Here is a 26,315-nt window from a genome sequence, read left to right as displayed (position 1 = left end):
TTTCTTGTCATCTATACTTGAATTGTCAAGTTAATTAGCAAAACAGAGCAATGAATTACATGGTGGTTGAAAGGGGAGGGGCAATAGTCAACCAAAGGTTCAATTAACTTAATTGTAGAATAAAAATGATATTTCTTAAAAATGCTGATCATGGTCAAATTAGCTTTCAGGTTTAATTTGAAATAAAAAATAAAACTATCATTCAAATTTGTCATTCAAGTGGAAATTAGGTTCTAGGCATTGTGAATATTTTTGTTTCTTTTTGGCTTATTGCTTTGTTATGCAATTTTTAAAAGAATAGTACCTTTCACTGAGTATAATTGTTTTATTATGTTGATTTTAGATAAACAGCTTGTAAATTGTAAGAGTCATGAATAGTTTAAGATGAATCCCACTACAGATTTATTCCAAAAATCTAACAAGTGTGGTTTGGCATTTTGTTGGGGAAAGAGGGAGGGAGGAGGACAATTAAGAGCCAAATTATGATTAGAAACTATAAAGTTTAATATAAAGTCACTCTACATAATGAACAGCATCAATTAAACCAGCAAAGCCATAACACAAGATGCAACCCATACCCTAAGTTATTTTAACCAATATAAATGCAGTACAGTGAACCCTCGATCATCGCGAGGGTTCCGTTCCAGGACCCCACGCGATGATCGATTTTTAGCGAAGTAGCGGTGCGGAAGTAAAAACACCATCTGCGCTTGCGCAGATGGTGTTTTTGCTTCCACTGCCGCCCGCCCTTCGCCCGCCCACCCCGTTGCTCGCGCCCCGCCCACCCCATTGCTCACGCTGTTGCTGGGGCCGCTTCCCAGCTGGGGAGCCGAGCTAGGGAGTCCGGACCGCGCGCGCGTTGCTGGGGAAAGCGCGCGCGCTTGGGGAATCCCTAGCTCCGCTCCCCAGCTGGGGAGCCGAGCTAGGGAGTCCGGACCGCGCGCGCGTTGCTGGGGAAAGCGCGCGCGCTTGGGGAATCCCTAGCTCGGCTCCCCAGCTGGGGAGCGGAGCTAGGGATTCCCCAAGCGCGCGCGCTTTCCCCAGCAACGCGCGCGCGGTCCGGACTCCCTAGCTCGGCTCCCCAGCTGGGGAGCGAGCTGCGATGTCCCCAAGCGCGCGGGCACCGCCCGCCCGCCCACACTGTTGCTGGGGCCGCTTCCCAGCTGGGGAGCCGAGCTAGGGAGTCCGGACCGCGCGCGCGTTGCTGGGGAAAGCGCGCGCGCTTGGGGAATCCCTAGCTCCGCTCCCCAGCTGGGGAGCCGAGCTAGGGATTCCCCAAGCGCGCGCGCTTTCCCCAGCAACGCGCGCGCGCGGTCCGGACTCCCTAGCTCGGCTCCCCAGCTGGGGAGCGAGCTGCGATGTCCCCAAGCGCGCGGGCACCGCCCGCCCGCCCACGCTGTTGCTGGGGCCGCTTCCCAGCTGGGGAGCCGAGCTGGGGTGTCCCCGCGCGTGCCGCCCGCCCGCCCACGCCGTTGCTCGCGCCGCCGCTGGGGTCTTACGGGGGCAAGAGGGGGAAGACCCAGGGAAGCCTCTGCCCGGCGGGGAAACTCCACCATCTACGCATGCGTGGAAGGGCACGCATGCGTAGATGGTGGAGTTTACTTCCGGGTTGAAAACTCGCGAAATAGCCCTTTCGCGATCCTTGAGGACGCGAAACTCGAGGGTTCACTGTATACATATTCCACTAATTCACAGGCTCCAAATCTACTCCAAAGCCCAGGAAATAAATAGTTATGTTTTCATATGGAGAAAATGTGTGGTGCTATGAATAGCACTTATCTGCTTGTTGGTAAGACGCATGGGTGGAACTATGTTGCCTAGAATAGAAACATACAATGAGAATAGTGTGTGCATTGCTGTAAATATTCAACTAGAGGTATGAAATAAGTCCAATTATTTTACTGATAAGAAATATAGCATCTTAAATATTGCTGCAGTAATTGGTTAACCTTTTACATTGGAGATCAGATGATGGCCAAATGACATATATATAAATATACATAAAACTTCAGAAGAGAAGGATTTAGGGGTAGTGATTTCTGACAGTTTCAAAATGGGTGAGCAGTGTGGTCGAGCGGTAGGAAAAGCAAGTAGGATGCTTGGCTGCATAGCTAGAGGTATAACAAGCAGGAAGAGGGAGATTGTGATCCCCTTATACAGAGCGCTGGTGAGACCACATTTGGAGTACTGTGTTCAGTTCTGGAGACCTCACCTACAAAAAGATATTGACAAAATTGAACGGGTCCAAAGACGGGCTACAAGAATGGTGGAAGGTCTTAAGCATAAAACGTATCAGGAAAGACTTAATGAACTCAATCTGTATAGTCTGGAGGACAGAAGGAAAAGGGGGGACATGATTGAAACATTTAAATATGTTAAAGGGTTAAATAAGGTTCAGGAGGGAAGTGTTTTTAATAGGAAAGTGAACACAAGAACAAGGGGACACAATCTGAAGTTAGTTGGGGGAAAGATCAAAAGCAACATGAGAAAATATTGTTTTACTGAAAGAGTAGTAGATCCTTGGAACAAACTTCCAGCAGACGTGGTTGGTCAATCTAGAGAAACTGAATTTAAACATGCCTGGGATAAACATATATCCATTGTTAGATAAAATACAGGAAATAGTATAAGGGCAGCCTAGATGGACCATGAGGTCTTTTTCTGCCGTCAGTCTTCTATGTTTCTATATATTTTAAATTTTAATAATTGCAACAGTACCCTCCAAACTTTGGAAGTACATCAACTTCTGTGTCTTTTATTACATGATTGACCAACCCTCTGTGGAATTTAAAAAAATAAACATTGTTGAACAATTGAAAGACTGCTGAAAAGAATGAAATGGGTCAATTTGGTAAATAAATCCACTACTACCATATGGCAGTATAGCTCCACATTAGAAGAAGATCAGTGATGAGATCTAGCAAAATACTATCCCAGGGTCGAGACTGTGTCTGTGGGTGTGCTTAGTAGTTGCAACAAGCCAAATGACCTACCAGGAATTGGTTTTTCTCTCCAACAGGCATGGCTACAGGAAACTATAACCCTTTATCTCAATTATGTCGCCAGGCATGGGGCAATTAGATCAAGACCCCCCTGACTACTAATTGTGATGTATGACTATGATTGAATTGGCTGACTGATTTTATTATATTGGGTTTTTAGCTTGTAGTTTTTAATTAATTAGATTTGTTTATATGCACTGTTTTATATTATTTATTATTTGGATTTGTATGCCGCCCCTCTCCGAAAACTTATGTCTTGTAAGCCGTCCCGAGTCTTCAGAGAAGGGTGGCATACAAATCTAATTAATAATAATAATAATAATAATAATAATAATAATAATAATAATAATAATAATAATAATAATGCAAGATTTCTCTTAGACTTCTTTTAGAAGTCTATATTGACTTTTAATGATTCTTATGTGTCCTACTGTCTGTTGTCATGGCAAAGCTGTTCTCCTTCCTCCCTTAGGAAAAGAGGTAGATATACATATCCATTTTACAATAGCACCTTCCCACCTTTGTTAAAGGTGAAAAAGTATCTTGTGGGTCAGTCTTGAGTTTATTCATCCAGACTCTGCTATACACATCCTCCTTCCTCAATGCCTTAATCTAATCAAAACAATCATCTACCTGATTTTATGCTCTCAGCCTTTTTTCTTAATCTGCCTCACTCTGGGATTGAAAGTTGTTTGGCTGCAATATTGAGGTCATGATTGGGAAATGTCATACTCTGGCTTGCGTTAGGGAATGAGAACTTGTTCTGGGGGCCTGCAATATATAAAATCAAAATTGTAAAAGTTAAAGTAAAAGAAAACTCTGTGCATCTGATTTGCCAGGGTAGGAGAGCTATGGTTTTTGCAGCACCTCTAAATTTAATGGTCAGTATGGATTTGTATATGGTAAGTGGGTGGTGGGCTGTTTTTTCAAGCAGGTGTCTTCACTGTTGTAAGGCATTTTTGGTTACCAATAGCATAATTTCTCTCTGCTTGGTACAATACTCTTGAATAAAAAGCGCGTGGAAGTAAATCATCCCTGTCTCCCTTCTCCTGCCACTCTATCTTATATATTTGTGCACTAAAAGTGGTCAGAGTAGCAGAGGAATGGTTGAGAAGTTGAAGAAACTTTGAATATAACCCTTGGCTTGGTTAATTGTAGAATGTTTTTATACTTTTATGCAGTAATGGGCAGCCAAAACGTTTACTGCCACACTGTGAGTATGGTTTATTTTGTGGGTGTGGCTTGATGGTCATGTGACTGGGCAAGAGTGGCTTGCTGGCTATGTGACCAGGTGGGAGTGGCTTGAATGATCATCATTGTTCAAGTGAACTGTTAAGTCCTCAGCTTACAACCTCAGCAGTGTTGCTCACTGGGGTAATAATTTGCTTTGTGTTTCCCACACTCACCTTCCTGGATTGCCCCCCGCCTCAGGCTGGGTAGCTAGGTGAACAGGTGATGATCAGCTGTTCAGAAAAGAGGGGGGAGGAAAAGGGTCCCTTGCAACTCCTGCCGGTGCTGGTCTCTCTACTGCTTTCCGAGGAGGAGGAGGACCGATGGGTGGGGGGTTAAAAATATTTGGAAGCCGAGGGAGAGTTATAAGGTTACAAGGCCGCACAATGCCAAAGATTGTAGTCCAGATCACTTTGGCGTGGCTCAGCACATATCGACTCTCCTTTCCCCCCCCTGCTGCTGTGCTGTGCTCCTCTCTTTTTTCCTCTTTCCTCCTTCCTGGACTTGGGAGGTGGCTGTGTGAGGCTGGAGGGTAGCTGGGCAGGAGAGAGGCAAGCTCGTCCAAGGCCAGGAAGGAGGAAAGAAGAAAAAAGCGAGGAGCACGCAGCAGCAGCAACAGGAGAAAAAAAAGGAGAGCTGAACCGAGACCGGTAATCCAGGAAGTGACTGCCGTTGGTCAGCTGGATCTGCACATGCAGCTTCATTTCTGCCGGTGGAACTGCGTTCCACTCCATCCTGCTTGCTGCCCCCTGCCTTTATGTACATATTTACAGAAACTTTAGATAAGTATGCAATTATCTACTTGGATGACAACTTGGTTTAATTTGAAGTTTTCTCTTTGCATGTAACCCATGTCAGGAATATATTGGAAAAATTATGAGACAAAATTATGAGCTTTTTGGTATATTAGAAAAATTCATTTTTGATTTGACTTAACTGGACTATTTAAGTTATAGAATATTCCCAGAAGGCATACCAATGGATCTAGCAAATTTTCAGTGTATCCTATCATGGATAGCCCTCATTCTACCCTATCCCAGATATTATGAAGTCTGTACTAATGATAAAACCTAATCTCTTACAGAAATCAATAGATATTATTGATCCAAAAGTCATGAAATTAGATATCTCCCACTTAATAGTATAACCAGAATATCACTATAATATTGATAAAATTTGAACAAGCTTTGTTAACAACATTGTATAATTAGCAAAAATAGACTTAATGTCATTGATATATAAGAAAAAATATACTATATATTTTAGTTTAATACCCCCACACCTCTAATGTCTAAAAGAAGATAATAGTTCAAAAACTAAATACGAAATTGAAGAAAATACTAATGTTTTTCAGTAGATTGAGACACATATCAAAGACCTTTTATACATGCAACAAAATTTGAAAAAGTGATACTAACTTATCTGCAGCCATATCCATAATAATAACCAACTGGTAAACATTCATTCATTCATTCATTCATTCATTCATTCATTCATTCATTGGATTTATATGCCAATTAATATATTGTAAAAAATTATCATTTTTTGGACTTCTGGGGACAGCAATGGCAGAATGAACATGGCTCAGAGAAGAACAATATTTCATTATTCTGATAAGAAGAGACCCATCAATATAATGGAACAATATTTATTACAGAAGAAATTAAGCCTGTTTGAGAACAATGTTCTCAGAAAGTACAAGATTGTTTTAAACTGTAATAGAGAATATAGAAGAACACCAGATTTTATTGTATAAAGCCAACTGATTTAAATGTGGATTTGGAGTTTTAAAAACTGCTAGATTATGAAAGTGATATGAAAAAAGATTCTGTGAATCAGAAAATAGAAAATGGAAGCACAAATGAAAATAGATGTCAAGGCAACATACAAATAATAAATCAAAAGAATGATATAGAAAAACTTCCTGAATTTGATTTCGCAAAGGAATTTGTGAAACCAACTAAATTGTTTCTGAGGCAAGGCAAAGAGAAAATGATAAAAAATCAACTTGTGGGACATTATTTAGTTTTAAAAAGATCAAGCTTTTTAAAAGCAGACAGAAATTCTGCAAAGTCGACCTTTTCAATCAGGGTTAAAAAGATATATGGTTGGTTTCTTGAAGCTCTGAGATCTCTTTTTGATCAAGAAGGAATGATGCAGATCTGTTTGTAAGTGGGCGGAGGTTTATTTCTTAGATAAAGTGATCAGTTGAATTACTAAATTGATTTTTTTTTAGTAAGGCTAATGTAGATATGTATTTCTCTGTGTTACTATTTCTAGTAGTTCTTAATAGACTTTTGTCAATTAGGATTAAATGATGAGTTTTGTCAGTTTGATTATTGATAAGGGATAAGATATAGGAAGAAAATATGAATTTAATTTAAATTAATTTAATTTTCTGAAATTAAAATATTAGAGGTGGTGTTAAGTTGCTGAAACTTTTTATGCTTTTCTTGAGGATGAGGAAATTATCTTTTATATATCTTCTTTTTTCCCTGTGTCTGGACTTCTTTTTCTTATATTAGCATTTGTTTGTATTATTCTTTTATCTTTGTATTTGTAAATTTGAATAAAGTTATTGTATAAAAATATTTTATTCAGTTAACCTAGGTGCTTTGAAGGTGGTATTATTTTCTGTTCTTGGTGTTGCAATTCATATTATAGTATAGATATTGCTATGCTATAGTATATAGATATTTTAGCATATAGATATTGGTTTGTAGAATCCATATCTTCTAGACTCTTTCTGCGGGATTTTAATATTAGTGCAATAACAGTCCTCATAAAACAATGAAGGAAATATTGAGATATTGAATGATTGATTCAACACTGACATCTAACAATATAACAAGATCTATAAAAATTCAACAGACAACCCAACAGCACTTGCAGTGTGATCTTTGATAATGCGATTCTGATGTATTATATCATTATGATGCAGTTTGGAATGTGAGTTGATTAAGAACTCTGGAATACCACACAGTTTTGTGTCCTCAAAAGGAACACAAAGGTTAAATAGCAACATATGCATGACATCATCATCACATACATGCTACAGTATGTATTTGGCATATAAATAATGCAAGTATGTCATGTGGCATTTGTGAGATATTGTCATCTGAGTATCATCACAGTTTGCTGCATTATCTGCAATGGTGTTACTGCAGCTGTAGCAAAGATCAACTCAGTAGTTCCTTCTGTTTCCAGATCTGTACAGGAATGCAAAAATATGATGTCTGTGCCTGAATCTCACTACCAAAGCCTCCAGACGTTATGTCTCATCCTTCTGTGAATAAAGGTAGAATCACAGCAAATTACTATTCCATCCCGTCCTCCTGTGATAGCAAAGCTTTGCTTAATTAATGCAATGCATATTCAACCTATGAACATTCATGCATTCCGACTGAGACAGAAAAATGTTTCAGATACTACCTGGATGCTTTCGCACTACTTGTCAGCAGTACTTTAATAGAACTGTGCCTTATCCTTAAATGGTATCTCTGAAAATTCTTCTAGGATCATTCAATTTAAGTAGTTATTATCTCCAAAGCAACTTACAATATATGATTTAAAATAATAAATTGTTTTCAAAAATATTTTTAGAAGAAGTTGGTCTAGAAGAAGGAATATGATTAGATATTTAAGTGAAATGAGTTAGTTTCATTGATTAATTATCGTTTTGGGGAGAGATAAGAAACATTATCTTGTTGATTTTTATGGATTTCTTAGTGAGTTTTGATAATCATAGAGGATTACTAGAGTGTATTAATGATTGAGAATTGGATTCATGGTTTTACACTGTCTTAAGCTCACTATTAGGGAATGATACCGGAGATCCTCAGGCTGTTTATGTTTTTAATTCCATAGGTTATTTTATTCTTTTTCTCTTTCATGTTCAATAATTACATGATATTCCTGGAAATAGTCATTCAGAGATATTTGAAGTTCAGTGACATTCGTATGCTTATAACATATATTTCATTTGTATGCTTATAATATGTATTTCATCTTTCTATGAACTCATAATTAAGATGTTTGATAGTTAAATGGAGGTAGTAATGGACAAAAGTAGGGATGCTAAACTCACATCATTACGTCATCATTAGACACCCCTTGACTAAATGAAAGCTAATAAACTGAAACTGAATACAGATAAGATAGTGATTCTGTGTTTAGATGGCTCTCAGTTTGAGAATTACCATACATGCTCGAGTATAAGCCGACCCGAGTATAAGCCAAGGCACCAGTTTTTGCCACAAAAAGTATGTACGGTAGGTGAACAGACTTTTGTAACTGAAACTGCACTCCCTTCAAAGTTTTTGCCACAAAAACTGGGAAAACGTATTGATTCGAGTATAAGCCGAGGCTACTGGGCGTTAGCAACAGATTGCATTGCTCTGGGAGTTAGCAAAAGATTCCGTTGCTCTATGCATTTGGAGCAGAGGCTGCCAGCTGTGGAATTCCGCTACTTCATTTTTCAGGGGCCAAATAGATGGACCAGGACTCCCATCTCTGAGAGCCGGACGCAGGGACCGGGCTGCAGAGGTCACGCTTTTCCATGGCAGTGAATTCCTGCTTCCATCTGCTCACCACCACTACCCACCTCACCAGCTTCCCATCACCTTTTCTCTCATTCTCTTTTGGAGGCAATGGGTGCCAAATCCTTTGGATCCCTTCCTATCTCTCTCTCCCTCTAGCACGCAACCCCCCCCCCCCCGTTTCTTTCACCCAGTTCCTTCAGTTCAGATTACTTCCTTCTCGTATTGGCCAAAGGCTTTCGGATGCACGGGGAAAAAGAGAGAGCGTTTGCACACACCCTTTCTCTCCCACTCTCCCTCCTCCCCCACCCCACCGGCATTTCTGTTAAAGTCTCGCCCCAGCTCCAGTTTTTCAGGCGGCTCCATTTTAAAAGCGGTGGTGGATTCCTGCTTCCGTTTTCTCGCTACCCTCTCCCACCAGCTTCCCATCACCTTTTACCCCTCTCGTGCGCTGCCTCCCCACATCTCCTCCATCAGAGCAGTCAGATGGGCATCATTGAGAGGCACCTTTTCTTGAGCAGGGGAGAGGCGGCATCTGCCCCATGCCTGCCGCAGCCACTTCGCTCGGAGTGCCCTTCGCCAACTGATTCGGGGGCACCTTTGCATTTGTGTCCATGTGTGCTCCCAACTACAACTATTCAGCTCCCCCCAAATCAAGAGGCAGGAGAATGGGGCTGGCGGCTGAAGAAGGGGGCAGATATGGTGGTGCCGGCAGCAGCCTTGCTTCAGTCATGGTAGCCCCGAGGGAAGCCAGAGAGCTCCGGCCTTTGCAGGTACCTTTGGTGAAAATCAAAATTTAAAAAACCCCTCGAATTTGCCTTAAAGGTGCTTCCTCGGTGCGGTCCTCATCCCTCCATGCCGCCCGTCTTTCTTAATTGGAAGTTGGAGCTGTGGAGGGTGGAAAAGCGTGAGCTCCGCAGCCTGGTCCCTGCATCCAGCTCTCAGAGAGGGGAGTCCTGGTGCTCTGTTTGGTCACTGAAAAATGAAGTAGCGGTGGAACGTCCATCGGTGCCACCCTCAACTTCCACTACACATCATTTAAACAGACACGGTGCCCTCCCAAAGGCACCCCTGAAGCTACCTTAGCCGGGAAGGGGCTGCACCTCACCCGTCTTAGCCACCAATGCCTGCCGGGCTCCCTCTGGGCGCCCTCTTGTGGTGACTCGTCAGTGACCTGAGTATAAGCCAAGGTCAGATTTTTCAGCACATTTTTGGTGCTGAAAAACTCGGCTTATACTCAAGTATGTACAGACTTTTGTAACTGAAACTGCACTCCCTTCAAAGCAATAGATGTGTGTCTGAAGCTTGTCCTTTATTTAAAGTTGTTAAGGGAATAGTTGGCATTGTAGCATGGAGGGCCATAATAGACTAGGACAACATAGTTTCGTGATTCATGACTTAAATCATCTGCTGATTAGATTACTGCTGGTGGCTTTCTGTTACTATTCTTACATTTTCCAGCTATTTTTCTAGTTTTAAAAACACATTTTGTATATACATATATACACATTTATATATAAATTATCTATATGATATGTTTATTAATTTTTTTAATAGAAATGCTTAATTTTTACAGATAAAAAATTATGGTGGGCAGACCATAATTTAGGCCAACTGGGCACCTGCAATAAAAAAGATGGAAGAAATCCTACAGTTTTGCGAAACAAAACTTCAGGAGTTGTACATATGAAAGTGTATGACAAAGCAGGACAGAAAGGTAAACCATACATTAAGATTTTGAAAAATAAAATACATAAATCCAGAAATCCTAGAAAATCTCTTTATGGAACAATATACTTTAGCTCCTATGAACTAAAGTGATTTTTTTTTACTAGTTTCTTCGTTTTTATAGTTATCTGTGCTCTCCAGAAATTTCCAAATTATTGGAAGACCCTAAGACATTAAGTGGTAATGACAAAGAACTACTGGAAGATAAAACAAAACAAAATAAAATAATGACCTACCTTTCTATAATAATTGTCTTTAAAGCTTGGGGGTTTCTGTTGATAACAGTGTTTTATGCATTCATGAACATTTTACTTTGGAGCAACTGAAAGAGGATACACTGTGTTTTATTAATACTGCTTTGTAGAATGATGTTGGTTGATGTTACTTCCCGTATCTTAATTAAAACCATAGACATCATTGCTTAGTTTATTATCTACCCTAAATTATCTTCAATATATATATATATTCTTTGTTATATATTCTTTATAACTTATCCTCATTATTCAGTAGTTTGTTAAAGTCAGAGGTTCTTGCACTGAGCTTAGAAATACTATTAAATATTAAATATTAATTGATTGATAAAAAAACATTGAGTCTACATTATCATCCAAACTTTGTATGAGTGAATCAGGCAGGCTTTAAAATCTCTTCATATTATCAAAATTTAAAACTTTGAATGCAATTACATTCAGGCTTTAGCTGACAAGTTGGGGTTAAAATCAATTAAGCAAACTCATGAGAACTCAATAACTATTCAACTATTCATCTATTTGGTTGACTATCTCACACAGTGATCCTAGTAGGCTTTAGCTCAAGGTGTTAATCAAAATGTGTACTTTTTTCCCATTTAAAAAAACCAAGCTTCTTTTGCGCTAACTTTATTATTGGGCAATCACTTAAAGCAAATTTTCAATTTCTAATGGTAGGCAAGTGCCTATTTCATTCCATATGTATTGTATATTGGACAAAGAATAAAAAAAAAGTGATAATTTGCTAGTGGTAATTTGCTATTTTTACTTCAAAAAACAAATGTATGTCAGGCACACCCTACGTTACTGGGCAGATGACTTATTTTTTAATGAATTCTTTATTAAATTAATTAGTAAGGTCTATTTCAAACTGAGTTTGATTTCTGCTCACTAATAATTATACTTATAGCTAAACTATACCATGAAGGTCTTCTGTATGCTTATTGATCATACACACCTTGCTTAGCTTTCAAGTTTAGGCAATGTTGATTAATTGCTTCTCCCAACTAAGATAGAAATGTAATCTTCAGACCTTATAATTTTTTTGTAAAACTTCATTGTTTCTGTATTTTTAATAGGTAGCAATTCTTGTCAGATCAATAATGGAGGATGTTCCCAACTTTGCTTACCAACTTCAGAATCCACTCGAACGTGCTTATGTACTGTAGGTTATAATCTTCAAAAAAATCGTATGACATGTCAAGGTATAATCATTTATTTATTTTCAAGGGCTAAGTAAAACAAATCAAAATACAAATTTAATAATCCCCAAAGTCAGTTGTATTATTGGTAGTAGAAGAAAAGACTATCATGCACTGGGTCTTTGCGGTTAGTTTCTTTGTTTGGTTTTTTTTAATAGATTCAATTCTTCACTAATTTTGTTTCTGAGTTTATTTAATAAATATATATTATTTTTGGTTGAATAATTCTTCAATTAGTAATTGATATAATCTGCCCACAAAATATAAACATGCAGAGCATCAAAACTAGGGGTAAACAAGTGTCTTTAACCTCCCCCCATGTTTTTTTTAAAAATCTGTGTTGTATTTTATTGAGGTATATTGACAGGGGTAAAAGCAGGGTATTTTCATAATCATTTGTGGGTACTAAAATTATTATTTAAAATAGTTGCAAAATCAATTCATTGATTTCAGTTTATTGATGATAAAATAAAAACTTAATCAATTTTTCAAATGATATCCCTAGGACCAATTATTAATTAAAATTAACTTGATGATTTGAAAATCAATTTTCAGATTACTCGCAAAGAATGTTGTCATAATCATTTTTAAAAGCTTAAAATTTCAGTTCATTCACTGAAGTCCAAATTTATTAACAGAAGTTTGTGTCAGTAGAATCAGTTTTCTTAAGAATATCTTTAGACAAATGCATATTGCAATTCCAAAAAGATGTAATAAAATGTCACGTGGATCATGTGTTCATCATTTGTAACCTCACGGGTTTCTGACAAGCAAAGTCAATGGGAGAAGTTGGTTTCTCTTAAAAAGCCATAAAAACTCTAGAGAATGTGCAGAAGAGATCAATCAGGATGATAAGGGGGACGGAAACTAAAACATAGGAATAGCTGTTGCAGGGGTGGGCGGAAAAGTATAGTGTCTGAGCGGTAGTCCCTTCGGGACTGGGCGGCACAGAAATAATAATAAAATTTCCCTCTTGGCTTCTGGGCAGGTTTGGAAAACTCTGAGTTGATGATGATTTTTAAGTGAGCGATTGCTCACTGCTCAGCTTAGAGGGAACTATGGTTGCAGGAACTAAGAATGGAAAGTATGGCAAAGAGAAGGACCAGGGGTGACATGATAGCAGTGTTCCAATACTTGAGGGGCTACCATGGGGAGGAGAAGGTCAGACTGTTTTCCAAAGCACCAGAAGGCCAATCAAGGAATAATGGGTGGAAGCTGACTGTTCTGGTACAAATCAACTTTTTCCAGTCAGATAACTCACCACAATGAGGTATCACAGATCATTTTATTACAGGCATTCTCACAATAACTTACAGTTATGATGCGATTCTTCTGCATTCTTCTATAATCTTATCCATTGTGCAGAAGAATCGCATCATAACTGTGAGTTATTGTGAGAATGCCTGTAATAAAATGATCTGTGATACATCATTGTGGTGAGTTATCTGACTGGGAAAAGTTGATTTCTACCAGAACAGTAAAAAGAGATTGAATTGACCCCAGCTCTGGGTGTAGCATCTACATGCTGGCTGGCTTAGTGAGTGAAGAAAAAGGACCCACTGGAATGTTCTCTCCAATTACCCCTCATCCAATAGGAATACACAAATGTGGTCACATGTAAAACTACATTACCCAGAGTGCAATTTCGCTACATTTCCCCTAATGCAATATCTTAAAGAAACATGCCTAAATACAGTCCAACTATCTCTGTCTCTGGGGACAGCACACTGACCAAGGAGTATGATTTTTAGCATGATTTTATTGAATGAAAGTTAATGAAAGTTTTTAAAGTTAGAATTTTTAAAGATTATTTTTACGTATATTAATTGGATTAATTGTACTATTGTGTCTTTGTATATGCTGTGAGCCGTCCTGAGTCCTCGGAGAGGGGCAGCATCCAAATCCGATTTAAATAAATAAATAAATAAATAAATAAATGAGAGATTCAACCTGGAAATAAGGAGAAATTTCTCGACAGTAAGAATGATCAACCAGTGGAACAACTTCCCTGCAGAGGTTGTCAGAGCTCCAACACTTGAGACTTTCAAGAGGAGATTGAATGGACATTTATCTGGAATTGTATAGGGCAGTGATGGCAAACCTTTTTTTTTCTCGGGTGCCAAAAAAGCGGAAGCATGAGCTATCGCACATGCGCAAGTGTCCACATACATAATTCAATGCCTTGGGAGGGCAAAAACAGCTTCCCTCATCTCCTGGAGGCCCTCTGGAGGCTGGAAATGGACGGTTTCCCAACTTAGTAGGTTCGTGTTTTACCCTCCCAAGGCTCCAAAGGCTTCTCTGGGAGGGCATTTTTTGCTTCCAGAGAGCCTCTGGGGCCATAGGGGAGGGAATTTTCATCCTCCCCTATGCCCCCAGAGGCTCTCTGGAAGCCAAAAATGCCCTCCCAATGTGTCTGTGCGAGCCAAAAATCTGCTGGCCAGCACACACAAGTATGTTGGAGCTGAGCTAGGGCAAGGGCTTGCTTGCCAGCAAATATGGCTCTGCGTGCCATCTGTGTAAGTAAATAATAACGGTGGCAAAAAAAGATAATAAAATGGGGCAAAATTCACATAACAACTACCTTGCATAGCAGTGGAAATTGTGGGCTCAGTTGTGGTCATAAGTTGAGGACTACCTGTACTAGATTTTAATGAGATTCTAGTTATTCTAAATTGGTTTTTCTGTTTTCTTTCTTGATGATCCCTTCTACCTTATCATAATACAACTGATTAAAAGCCGGGAAGTTTGTCTTTTGGTTTCAGATAACTGGTTAATGTTATAACTGCTTATTATCACAATTATTGTTAACATTTTTGAAATATTATTTTTCTTTAGGTATCGAGTCATTTCTCTTGTATTCTATTCATGAAGGAATAAGAGGAATCCCTCTTGATCCAAATGATAAAACAGATGCACTAATGCCCATAACAGGAACATCTTTTGCTGTTGGTATAGACTTCCATGCAGGTAAATAAATGTTTTACCTTATAAAAGCCATGTCATTTTGGAAGTCTCAAAGTTACATAGGATCACTAGTCTTCATTCTCAGTTACCAAGATCTATGTTAAGAAAAATAGCTGTAAAAATATAAAAAGAGGGAGAAATGCATGACATGTACATTGATTTTCTTTTTTCTTTTTTTTAAAAATAATTTTTATTGATTTACAAAAGAGATTATGTACAAAGGGAGAAAGATACATCGATTAACAACATTGTGATAACCTGACATACTTGCAGTTATGCCATAATCACTCCATTCAATTATTTACATATCATAACTTATTGTGGTTAACATAATATCTCTCTATAATCCGTTATCTTTTGGGTCTTTGGATCTTCCTCCCAACCCCTCCCCCCCATTGAACTGTAATAGTTCTAAAAGGTCTAGATTGTTTATTTGGGCGGCATATGGAGGCCGCGGTTTCGTTAGTGTAGTATTTATATCAATATGTATTTACATTTGAGGAGAAATCGTGCTGGATTGATCAAAATATTCTTAGAAGTCCGGTATTATCCTTCAGAGTTCTAGAGTTTTTCTACAGTCATTTCTACACTTTCCACTTATATTTTAATATTTTAGCATTTTAATATATCTACTTTTTGTAGTATTTCGTTATATTTTCCCCTTTTCTTCATTTATTTCTTTTCTTACTTTTTACCCAATTGTAAAATTTTTCCCAATTTTTGTAAAATTTCGAATCTTCTTTATTTTTGAGTTTTTGCGTAAGCCTATCCATTTCTGCACAGTCATAGATTTTTTTGATGATTTCTCTTTCAGTTGGTATAGTATCTCTTTTCCAATTTTGTGCTATTGTTATTCTAGTAGCTGTAATTATATGGTGTATCAGGTACGTGTCTTCTTTCTTGTTTTTCAAATCAATTATGCTCAAGAGGAATATTTCTGGTGTGAGTTTTAAGGAAACTGTTGTGATTTGTTGTATCCATGTTTGGATTTTTTTCCATAGCTTTTTGATAAGTGGGCAAGTCCACCATAAATGAAAAAATGTTCCAATTTTGCTATTGCACCTCCAACAGTTTGGTTTTATGGTGGGATAGATCTTGGCCAGTCTCGTTGGTGATAGATGCCATCTATAAAACATTTTTTGTAGGTTCTCTTTGTATGGAATTGATTTAGTAATTTTCAGGTTTCTCCACATTTGTTCCCATTGTTCAATGTAAATGGAATGCCCTATGTTTTTAGCCCAGGTAATCATATTCTCTTTTACTAATTCAGTTTCCATAGAGTACCCCATTATATAATTATACATTTTGGTTATAAATTTTTTCGGATATCCTAATAGTATTTTATCAATTATGCTTTCTTTTTCTTGGATCCCTTCTTTTTTTTGGTCTCTATTCCATTTCGTCAAAATTTGAGCGTAGGACCACCAGTCAATATCGATATTTTGGTTTCTTAGTTGCTGTCTAGATTTTATATCTCCTTTCTCATCTAATATGTGGTTGTAGTTCAATATTTTTGGTGATTGAAATAGGTTTGGGTGTCTGAGCGCTTCAAGACTGGAGTACCATTTTGGAATTTTGTAGTAATGTTCTTTTTTAGTTTTTAACCACACATTTATTAAGGAGTCCCTGATCATGTGACATCTAAAGTATACTGGCGTTTTCCCTTTTTCGCTCCATAGGAAACTGTGCCATCCTTGGAGGATGTTATGGCCCTCCAAGGCCAAAAGTCTTTGGTCTTGGAGAGTTATCCACTCTTTAAGCCATAGAAGGACCGATGCTTCGTAATAGGCTTGGAAGTTTGGTAATCCAAATCCACCTTGTGTTACTCTGTCTTGTAAAGCTTTAAATCTCACCCTTGGTTTTTTCCCCGCCCAGATAAATTTTGAAATGGTTGTATTTATTTTGCTGAAAAATTTTTGGTTTAATTTTATTGGGATCGTCTGGAATAAGTATAAAAATTTCGGTAGTATAGACATTTTAATTGTGGCTATCCTCCCTGATAGTGAGATATGAATTTTATTCCACCTAATTAACTGTTGTTCTGTTTTTTTAATGAGGGATTCGTAATTATCTTTTTGTATTGTACCACATCTGTTCGTTAGTGTTATGCCCAGGTATTTAACTTTTTTAACAGTTTGGATTCCTAATAATGTCTCTAATTCATGTTCTTGTTTAGTGTCCATATTTTTAGTTATAATTTTAGTTTTTTGTTTATTGATTTTTAGGCCGGCCACTTCTCCATACCGTTGTATCTCTCTCAGCAGGTGTTCCCCTGTTTCTATTGGATCCTCCAAGATGAATGCTAGGTCATCTGCATAAGCCTGAACTTTAAATTCGTGTTTTTTTGTTCTAAGACCTATAATTTCCATGTTGGATCTTATTTGATTAAGAAGTGTTTCTACTGCCAGGATGTATAGAAGTGGGGATAGAGGACATCCTTGTCTAACACCTTTTGCAATTTGAAAAGATCTTGTTAATTCCCCATTAAATATAATTTGAGCCGATTGCGTATTGTATATAGATTGGAACATGTTTATTATTTTTAGGCCGAATTGCATTTTTTTAATTAATTCAAGAATAAACTCCCACCTTAAATTGTCGAAAGCTTTTTGGGCGTCCAAGAATATTAATGCTAATTGTTTTCCGGAGTGTGTCTCATAGTATTCTAGAGTGTTAAGAATTATTCTTGTATTATTCCTTATGTATCTGCCTGGGAGAAAACCATTTTGATCTTCCTTTATTGTTTTGTTTAAAATTGGTTTAAATCTTTCCGCTATTATTGTCATGAATATTTTATAATCAACATTGAGGAGGGATATGGGCCGATAGTTTTGTATATGTTTTTTTTTTCCCGGGTCTTTCGGGATTAGACTTATCAAGGCTTGTGTCCAGGATATTGGTAGCAAGCCTTTTTCCAATACTTCATTAAATATTATTACTAGGATTTCTAATAAATAGTCTTTTAGTTCTTTGTAGAATTCGGCCGGTATCCCGTCTGTACCTGGGGTTTTACTGTTCTTTTGTTTGGTTATTGCGTATTCCACTTCTAGTTTGGTTATTTCTTTGTTTAATATGATTTCATCTGATTCTGATATCTTTTGTATTTCCGCTTCCTCAAGATATTTATTTACCGTATATACTCGAGTATAAGTCGGGTTTTTTTAGCCCAAAAATGGGCTGAAAAACCCGACCTCGACTTATAATCGGGTGACTGACATGTCACCACAAGAGGGCGCAAGCGGCTGAGGGAAAGACAGCCGTCTGCCTTTGCTTCAGCTAGAAAGAAGCGGCAACTGCCCGGTCAAGAAGCAAGAATCCACCTAGCCAAACGGCTTTTTTCTTGTTTAGCGCGGCGTTCAAGTGGTTGGCAGGTTCCTTTGCTTGCACGCAAGAGCCAACCACTCGAACGCCACGCTAAACAAGAAAAAAGCCGTTTGGCTAGGGGGTAGATTCTTGCTTCTTAACCGGGCAGTTGCCCCCTCTCCCAGAACTTCTTTGGAGCTGAAGCAAAGGCAGACGGCTGTCTTTCCCTAAGCCGCTTCCTGGAGACCGCTAAAGATATCGCTCTGGGAGAGGGGGCAACTGCCCAGTTAAGAAGCAAGAATTCCCCCCCCCCCCCCAGCCAAACGGCTTTTTTCTTGTTTAGCGCGGCGTTCGAGTGGTTGGCTCTTGCGTGCAAGCAAAGGAACCTGCCAACCACTCGAACGCCACGCTAAACAAGAAAAAAGCCGTTTCGCTGGGGGGGGGGATTCTTGCTTCTTAAACCTCTCCCAAAGCGATGTCCCAAAGCGGTCTCCGGGAAGCGACCGAGGGAAAGGCAATCGTCTGCCTTTCCTTCAGCCCGAAAGAGAAGGCAAATGCCCCGCCTTCCCCCAGCCAGTTAACCGAGCGCTTCAAGTTAACCGGCTGGGGGAAGGCGGGGCATTTGCCTCCTCTTTCGGACTGAAGGAAAGGCAGACGATTGCCTTTCCCTCGGTCCCTTCCCGGAGACCGCTTTGGGACATCGCTTTGCTTGCGCCTGCCCCTCCTACAGCGGAGAGAGGCGGCAAATGGCCAGCCCTTCCCCCACCCGCTTAGCTGAGCCCTTCGGGAAGGTGCCGCCTGTCTTCGCTGTAGGAAAGGCAGGCACATCCGAAGCGCGTGGGGAAGTGGCTGTGGGAGGCAACGACATTCCTAAGCCGGTGAGGTGTAGGGGGGGGGGTGGCGAGAAGATAGAAGCAAGAATCCACCCCCCCAGCTTTTCCCCCCTCTCCCCGCAAGAAAAGGAGCCAGCCAAACACTCCAATGCCGCGCTAGAGGGGGGAAAAGCCGATGAGGTGTGTGTGTGGGGGGGGGGTGGATTCTTGCTTGTCTTCTCAACACCCCCTCACCCCACCTCTCGGGAAGAGAGCAACAGGAAAGGACGCGGTTTTCTTCTGCCGGGTCGAGGACAAAGCGGGTGTTGAGGGCGGCGGGCGAGCAACATTTCAGCGGGGAGAAAACCCCAAGCTGAGAGTGCCTTTTAAAATCACTCTCCTCTCAGCCTCGGCAAGCTGCCGAGAAGTGGGGTTTTCGGAGTGGGGAGGCAAAAACGCTCAGAATGTCACCAACGAGGCATTTCTCCAAGGGGCGGGGGTCCCTAAACTTTCCTTTAACCCCAGCGGACACAAAGATGGGAATGCGTGGTCCTTGCCAGTCACCCATCTGCGGGGGCTGCTCCGTGCCAAGGCAGAATTAAATTCAACAACCAAAATATTATATTTTTAAAAAACATACTTTTTTGACAGTTTGTTTGCCTTTTAAAACATCTCTCTGGCTGTGCCTAATGTCAACAATAAAATTTTTTGCCAGGTGAATTTTTTTTGGCCAGATTAGCTATGGATCTCACTGAAGAAATTTTAAAGAATACTCAAAATGATTCTTCATTTGCTTTGTAACCTTAAATAAAAAAACAATACAGTATTGACTCTGTAATTTACCCGGGGAGGGGACAGGAGGGGGGCGCAGACAGACAGGAAAGGAAGACAGACAGACAGACAGATAGAGACCTATGACCACAATTGAGCTCAAAATTTGTTGTTAAGCAAAAGCATTGTTAAGTGAAAATCACCACATTTTACTCAATCCATGACATTTCCTAGCTCTAACAGTGATGTGCAAGCTAGGGAAGTACCGGTACATCTGAAGACATGTGTAATGTTCTAGTTATGGTTAACTGTGTGGCAGAAAGTGGACTCTGGGTTTGTTTTCCTATTACAGTGAGGTTGAATGTACCATATATAATTTTACAAGAGCTCTCTCTCTTTCTCTCTCTGTATATACACATACAGTTTATATAGTAGATAATGTACAGTATATTTTTGTGTGCCTGTGTGTAATATTTATTTACACATATGGCATATATACATAGAATTAAGTATATTTTGGATGTTCAGTAATTGTAAATATAGAGGGAAATTGTATCTCTTTGAGGCAAGGAGAGGTCAAGTATCCTAACCCTAACCCAAACCAGCAGGAGCAGGGGATTAAGGTAAGTACCTAGGTACTTGCAATTTTTTTGCCTATACCTGCCTTGGGGGATATATACCTGTTTACCCTCTTTTAAACTTACAGAGCTAGTTTACTGGCTTTCTTTGAAATAAATATTCTAAAATATTTAATCTACTGATGCCTCAATTGATGTAATTTTATTGGTTTCCATTTTTATAAGTTACCAGTAGCCGCTGCAATTTCCACCCTCGACTTATACAGGGGTTTATAAATTTTCCCAGTTTTTGTGGCAAAAGTAGGCGCCTCGACTTATAGTCGGAGCGACTTATACTCGAGTATATACGGTAATTGGGATTGGTTTGTTTCTTCCTTTTGGTATAAATGAGCATAATATTCAGTTACTATATTCTTTTTTTCCCCCAGTGTATGTTGTAATTCCCCATTTTTATCTTCTATTCAGAATATTTGGGACACAACAAAAGCATTTATGAGAGGCATAACAATAGCTTATTTAGCAAAAAAAAAGAAACAGAAAGATAGGAAACTAAACGAACTCAAGACCAAATTAAAACACGCAGAATTAGAAGCCCAAAAAGATCTCCAAAACGGAAAAATAAGAGAAGAGATAGATGTAATAAAGCACAATATCAATTTAATGATACAAGATGAAATTGTCACAAAACTAAGGAAGACCAATCAATATCAATTTGAAAATGCGAATAAAATAGGCAGATGGCTTGCTTATAAATTAAAAAAGCAAGAAGAAGAACGATACATACGACATGTACATTGATTTTCAATTAGTATTGTATCCAAACATTTACAAATAGAAAGCGGAAAATTGAATTGCAGAAAAATTGTCATAGAAGCACTTCAAACTAAAAAAACTGAGCATGCACACTAAATAAGATATGGTTGGGAATAATATTAATTAAATATTAAATATTAATTCTATAGGAAATGATACAATCTACTGGACTGACATGGGGTTCAATAAAATAAGCAGAGCTAGCAGAGATCAGACATGGAAGGAAGATATCATTACAAATGGTTTGGGAAGAGTGGAAGGCATTGCAGTGGATTGGATAGCGGGTAAGTTTTCTGGTTATTTTATTATTTATAATTATTTTACTTCATCTTTTCTGATTTATAGGCAAGCAATTGTTTACATTTATAGCCAAGGTTTCTTTACAACATTAAATGTATTCATTTTACATCTAGAATTACCAAATAAAATAAGAAAATACAATTTTATTCAGTAGTATAAAAAATCAAGTCCTTTTTAAAAACAGTGCAGATACTTATTTTTCCTCTCCATAAGAAGTGGGTTGCTTTTCCTTTGGCAACTATATTTATTACTGAATTGTATTTTAAATTCTCCAAGAAATATAAATGAAATGACATAGCCAATCATGGTGATGGTAGGGCAAATATTTTTTTTACTCAAAATAGGCACATTGAATCTACAATGGACTAATAACTTTTACCCTGTGTCCCCACAAATATGAAAAATTGCACTGTCAAAAATTGTGATTGATATTTTAACAAAATGTGGGGGGAGGATGCTTCTGACAAAAAAAAGTGGTCATGTGATTTGGACAACAATAGATTGTTTCATCATGTTGTAGATGTATGTTTAACATAGGGGAGATTGCAGGAAGAAAGCTTATTCAAATAAAATAGTACAAATATGCCAATTGATTTTGGTTGTTAATAATTTAATTTGCAAAAAGTTGATATTAATATTGATTTATTTTGTTTGTAGTTATAACTGATATGTTGAATGATAGGCTTATAGCTCCATAATTGCATTTTCTTATTGCTTCCAGGTAATATATATTGGACAGATCATGGCTTCAATTTTATTGAAGTTTCTAGACTTAATGGCTCTTTTCGCTATGTTGTCATATCTCAGGGTCTGGATCAGCCAAGGTCTATAGCAGTGCATCCCGGAAAAGGGTAACTTGATAATTGATATGCATACAAGTGAATACATTTCTTAAAAAGCATCTTAAAACACTGAAAAGCTGATGAGGAATACTGTGTAAAATGGATCTAGGAAACTACACGTAAATTTGATATTAGTCCACAACCCACTAAAGCTTTAAAATATTGCTGTGCCAATAGCATAAATGGAATCATATTGATCTAGTTTACCATGCTGTTTTATGGTCAGTTGATATATGTAAATTTCTTTTAACATGCAAGAAAAAATAATTTTAAATAGTACATATTGTTGCATCTTCAATTACAAGATTATGCTTAAAAGGAAGCACAGTTAATACTGAGATGAAAATATTCACCTAGATTTATTTCAGCATTTTCAAACTATTGGGAAGACCTGTGCTTTGTGTACTCAATAAGTTGATAATGAACATTTAAACTTTAATTATGTATACTATAATATAATGATCATGAGCCGGGGTGGCGCAGCAGGTAGAGTGCTGTACTGCAGGCCACTGAAGCTGACTTGTAGATCTGAAGGTCAGCGGTTCAAATCTCATCACCGGCTCAAGGTTGACTCAGCCTTCCATCCTTCTGAGGTGGGTAAAATGAGGACCCAGATTGTGGGGGCAATATGCTGGCTCTGTTCAAAAGTGCTATTGCTAACATGTTGTAAGCCGCCCTGAGTCTAAGGAGAAGGGCGGCATAAAAATTGAATAAATAAATAAATAAATAACATAGTATAATATAATATGGACATTCAGAATAGGATATAAGTATGTTTCTTTAAAGAAGCGTGCTACTGGGACTATTAGCAACACTTTGGATTATGATAATCTAGTTATCTGCTTTTTTATTTATGTTTTTTAAAGTCATAAATGGAGCCACTGAGCCCCTGGAAAACAGTAAAACAGTTGGCAAAAAATTTCTATTTAAACACCACTTTTAAAATGTTTGAAAATTAGCATGAGATATGTGTTTTTCTCTATATATTTTAGGTACAGCAAAAAATGATGATGGCATGTATGCATCTGCCTCAGTTAGAATGGGAGGAAAAGAAAGATCAGTTGTCTCAGTGCCATTGTTAGCTTCAGCAGAAATGGGTCCTTTTTTGTTTTGTTTTGTTTTGTTTTTGTCTCCCAGCTTAGGAAGCTTGAAAAATTATGCCAAGGCATTTGAAAATTAGAGATTGTTGTTGTTGTTGTTGTTGTTGTTGTTGTTATTTATTTAATTAATTAATTAGATTTCTATGCCACCCTTCTCCGAAGACTCGGGGTGGCTCACAGGATACAATGTGAACTAATATAACAACAATACAACAACAACAAATCTAATCAATTAAAAATTACAAACTAAAAACCCAATATATTAAAATGATGGTGAAGCAACAGTGTCTCCATAATTTTGAACATAGTCAGGTACAGTTCTGGTATCAGCAGGAGTGGGCTACTGCCTGGATGGGGGATGGGACACAGTGGGGTAGCAAAAATGGAACTCCACCCCAGAGCACCTAATTTGCACTGAAAGATGTTGAAAGAAAATGCATAAGCCACGCCCACAGTGTGGTAGTAAAAAAATTGGTAGCCCTTCACTGGATATCAGGAAATATGATGTTGGACATGAAATGATTCTTAACTTGAGGAATGGAAGAAAGAGAAAACTCTTTTTTAGGTTGTTAGAAATACAACCTGATGTCAGATATGTCTCTGCCTTTCCTCTTTAATAAATTATCAAGGGTAGATAAGAATTCAAAACCACATTATTTGGAATTGACCAGACATACATGAGTAGGAAAGTTTAACAACTTACAAGCTGAGCTTCATATTTTAGCTTAACCAAAATAATAATAATAATAATAATAATAATAATAATAATAATAATAATAATGTATATTTGCAGATAGTAGCATGTATCAACTTAGGAAAAAAGTCCAATAGCTAACCTGAATAGATATCTGCAATTTTTCTTTCTTTTTTTTTTAATGAAAATATTTTGTAGGTCTACCTATTTACCTCTAAAAATTGCTACCTTTATAAAGTTACAATATTTACTCTTCGATTTCTGTTCTAGATATTGGTTTATTTTAATTTTTGCATATTATTATTTCCCCTCTTTTAAGTCATTTTAGGAAGTTTCTTATATCTCTGAGTAGCTATATGGGGAAAAGGACTTCATTGTGAAAGGTAGTGACAATGGAAACTTCCACAAATTTTCTTCTGTGCCAACCCATTAGTTTCAATAAACTTAATTTGATCATAATATTTTTTCATGTTCTAGTTATTTATTCTGGACAGAATGGGGACAGGCACCATGTATAGGCAAGGCTCGTTTAGATGGATCAGAGAAGACAATTCTTGTTGGTACTGGTACCATATGGCCTAATGGAGTTTCTGTTGATCTTGAGGTGATTTTTCCTATTTTTTTCTACATATAATTCATGCTACATTATGCTAAGATATGAATATCACAATATATTTTATTGCCCTAATTAAAAGCAGGATAAAATATTCAGAGTTTACTTTTTGATTGATTTTTAGGAAAATAAATTATATTGGTGTGATGCTCGGATGGACAAGATAGAAAGAATTGACCTTGAGAGTGGAAGAAATCGGGAGATTGTATTGTCAGGAAGTAATGTGGATATGTTTTCAGTCACAGTCTTTGGGGTTTACATCTACTGGTCTGACAGGTAATTTATTTTTCTATAAGTATTTGTGTTTCAAAATGTTACTTCTGTGCCAGATATTTCACCCCTATAGAAATAGCTGTTCTTTAGTAATCTCACTAAAAGGATCTCACGCAGTGATAGGGATTTTTTAAAGGCAGTTTAATATTCAACATAGCTAAACTATATCAACATTGCAAACTAAAAACAAAACAAAACACCAAAGTTTCTTCATTTTCTGTTAGGCCATATGTTCCTTGCATATTAATGTCTCTTTCACTTTTAATTAGTTGAGAACTATGGGTCAGATACCTTCAACATTTTTTGGCAGAGCTCATGCAAATGGATCTATCAGACGAAGCAAAAAAAATGATGCCACAGAGACAGTATCCATGAGGACAGGCCTAGGCATAAACTTGAAGGAAGTAAAGGTTTTCAACAGAGGTCGTGAAAAAGGTAACTCTTATTATAGATTTAAAATCACTATGAAAGGGAGAAAAAAGTGTGGGCATTTTGCAAGAAAAGCTTTGATTTAATAAATTGTCTGTATGTATGTTGTATGCTTTATGCGCATGCTCACAAGATGAACTTTCTTGCGAGCATGATAGAAAAAAATCTATTGATAAAAATATGCTGCATTGCTTTTGGCAAATATTCTATGCATATTTATTCAGAAATAGTTAGTGACCCTTGCTCAGAGGTAACTCTATATAGTAATAGTGAACAATCTTTTACCCACTTAAAGAAAGGGTTAGGGTTAGGGTTCTGCAGAAAGCTAAGAAAGGCTCTGAAACATACAAAACTGAAGCAAAAACAGTTTTATGACTATTAGAAACATGATTGTACAAAACAGTTTAATATAGTTCCTCAAAGTTAGTTCTTTGAAACTGACAGATACAAAGTACAGTGGTGACTCGGTTCTCGAACACAATTCGTTCCAGAAGTGTGGTCGAGAACCAATTTGGTCGAGTACCGAATTTATTTATCCCATAAGAAATAATGGAAATTGATTTAATTGGTTCCCAGCCCCTGTTAACTCGCTGGGAACCAATTAAATCTATTTTCTTTATTTCCTATGGGATAAATAAATTCGGTACTCCAAGCTGCAGGAAGGGTGGGGGCGGCTGCAATCCCGGCAGCTTTGGGGGGCTCCTTTCCTCAATGCTTTGTATTATTACCTGTAATCAGCTGCAAAAACTTCCTCTGTCCCGGTGGCGGCATCGGTGGCGGCTTCCCTTCGAGGAGCAACAGCGCCGGGAACGTCACATAATGAAGGGAAGCTGCTGGAGCGGCGGCAACTGCTGAGATGGCTCCGGCGGCTTCCC

The 26,315-nt window shown here is 38.1% G+C and overlaps 1 protein-coding gene across 1 annotated transcript in view; it reads left to right on the top strand.

Moving 5' to 3' along the window:
• Positions 1–26,315, top strand: part of LRP1B (LDL receptor related protein 1B) — a 1,143,506-nt gene that overhangs the window by 914,774 nt on the left and 202,417 nt on the right. Inside the window, exons 33-40 of the mRNA XM_070731453.1 lie at positions 10,347–10,487; positions 11,826–11,951; positions 14,784–14,915; positions 21,339–21,473; positions 22,211–22,340; positions 24,603–24,729; positions 24,863–25,014; positions 25,322–25,446. Coding sequence (XP_070587554.1) covers positions 10,347–10,487; positions 11,826–11,951; positions 14,784–14,915; positions 21,339–21,473; positions 22,211–22,340; positions 24,603–24,729; positions 24,863–25,014; positions 25,322–25,446 — 1,068 coding nt within the window. The remainder of the gene's footprint in view (positions 1–10,346; positions 10,488–11,825; positions 11,952–14,783; positions 14,916–21,338; positions 21,474–22,210; positions 22,341–24,602; positions 24,730–24,862; positions 25,015–25,321; positions 25,447–26,315) is intronic.

The sequence above is a fragment of the Erythrolamprus reginae genome, chromosome 1 (assembly GCF_031021105.1).
Source record: "Erythrolamprus reginae isolate rEryReg1 chromosome 1, rEryReg1.hap1, whole genome shotgun sequence".
Lineage (NCBI taxonomy): Eukaryota > Metazoa > Chordata > Lepidosauria > Squamata > Dipsadidae > Erythrolamprus > Erythrolamprus reginae.
Note: the sequence above shows the minus strand (reverse complement) of the source record. Positions and strands in the feature narration are given on the sequence as shown.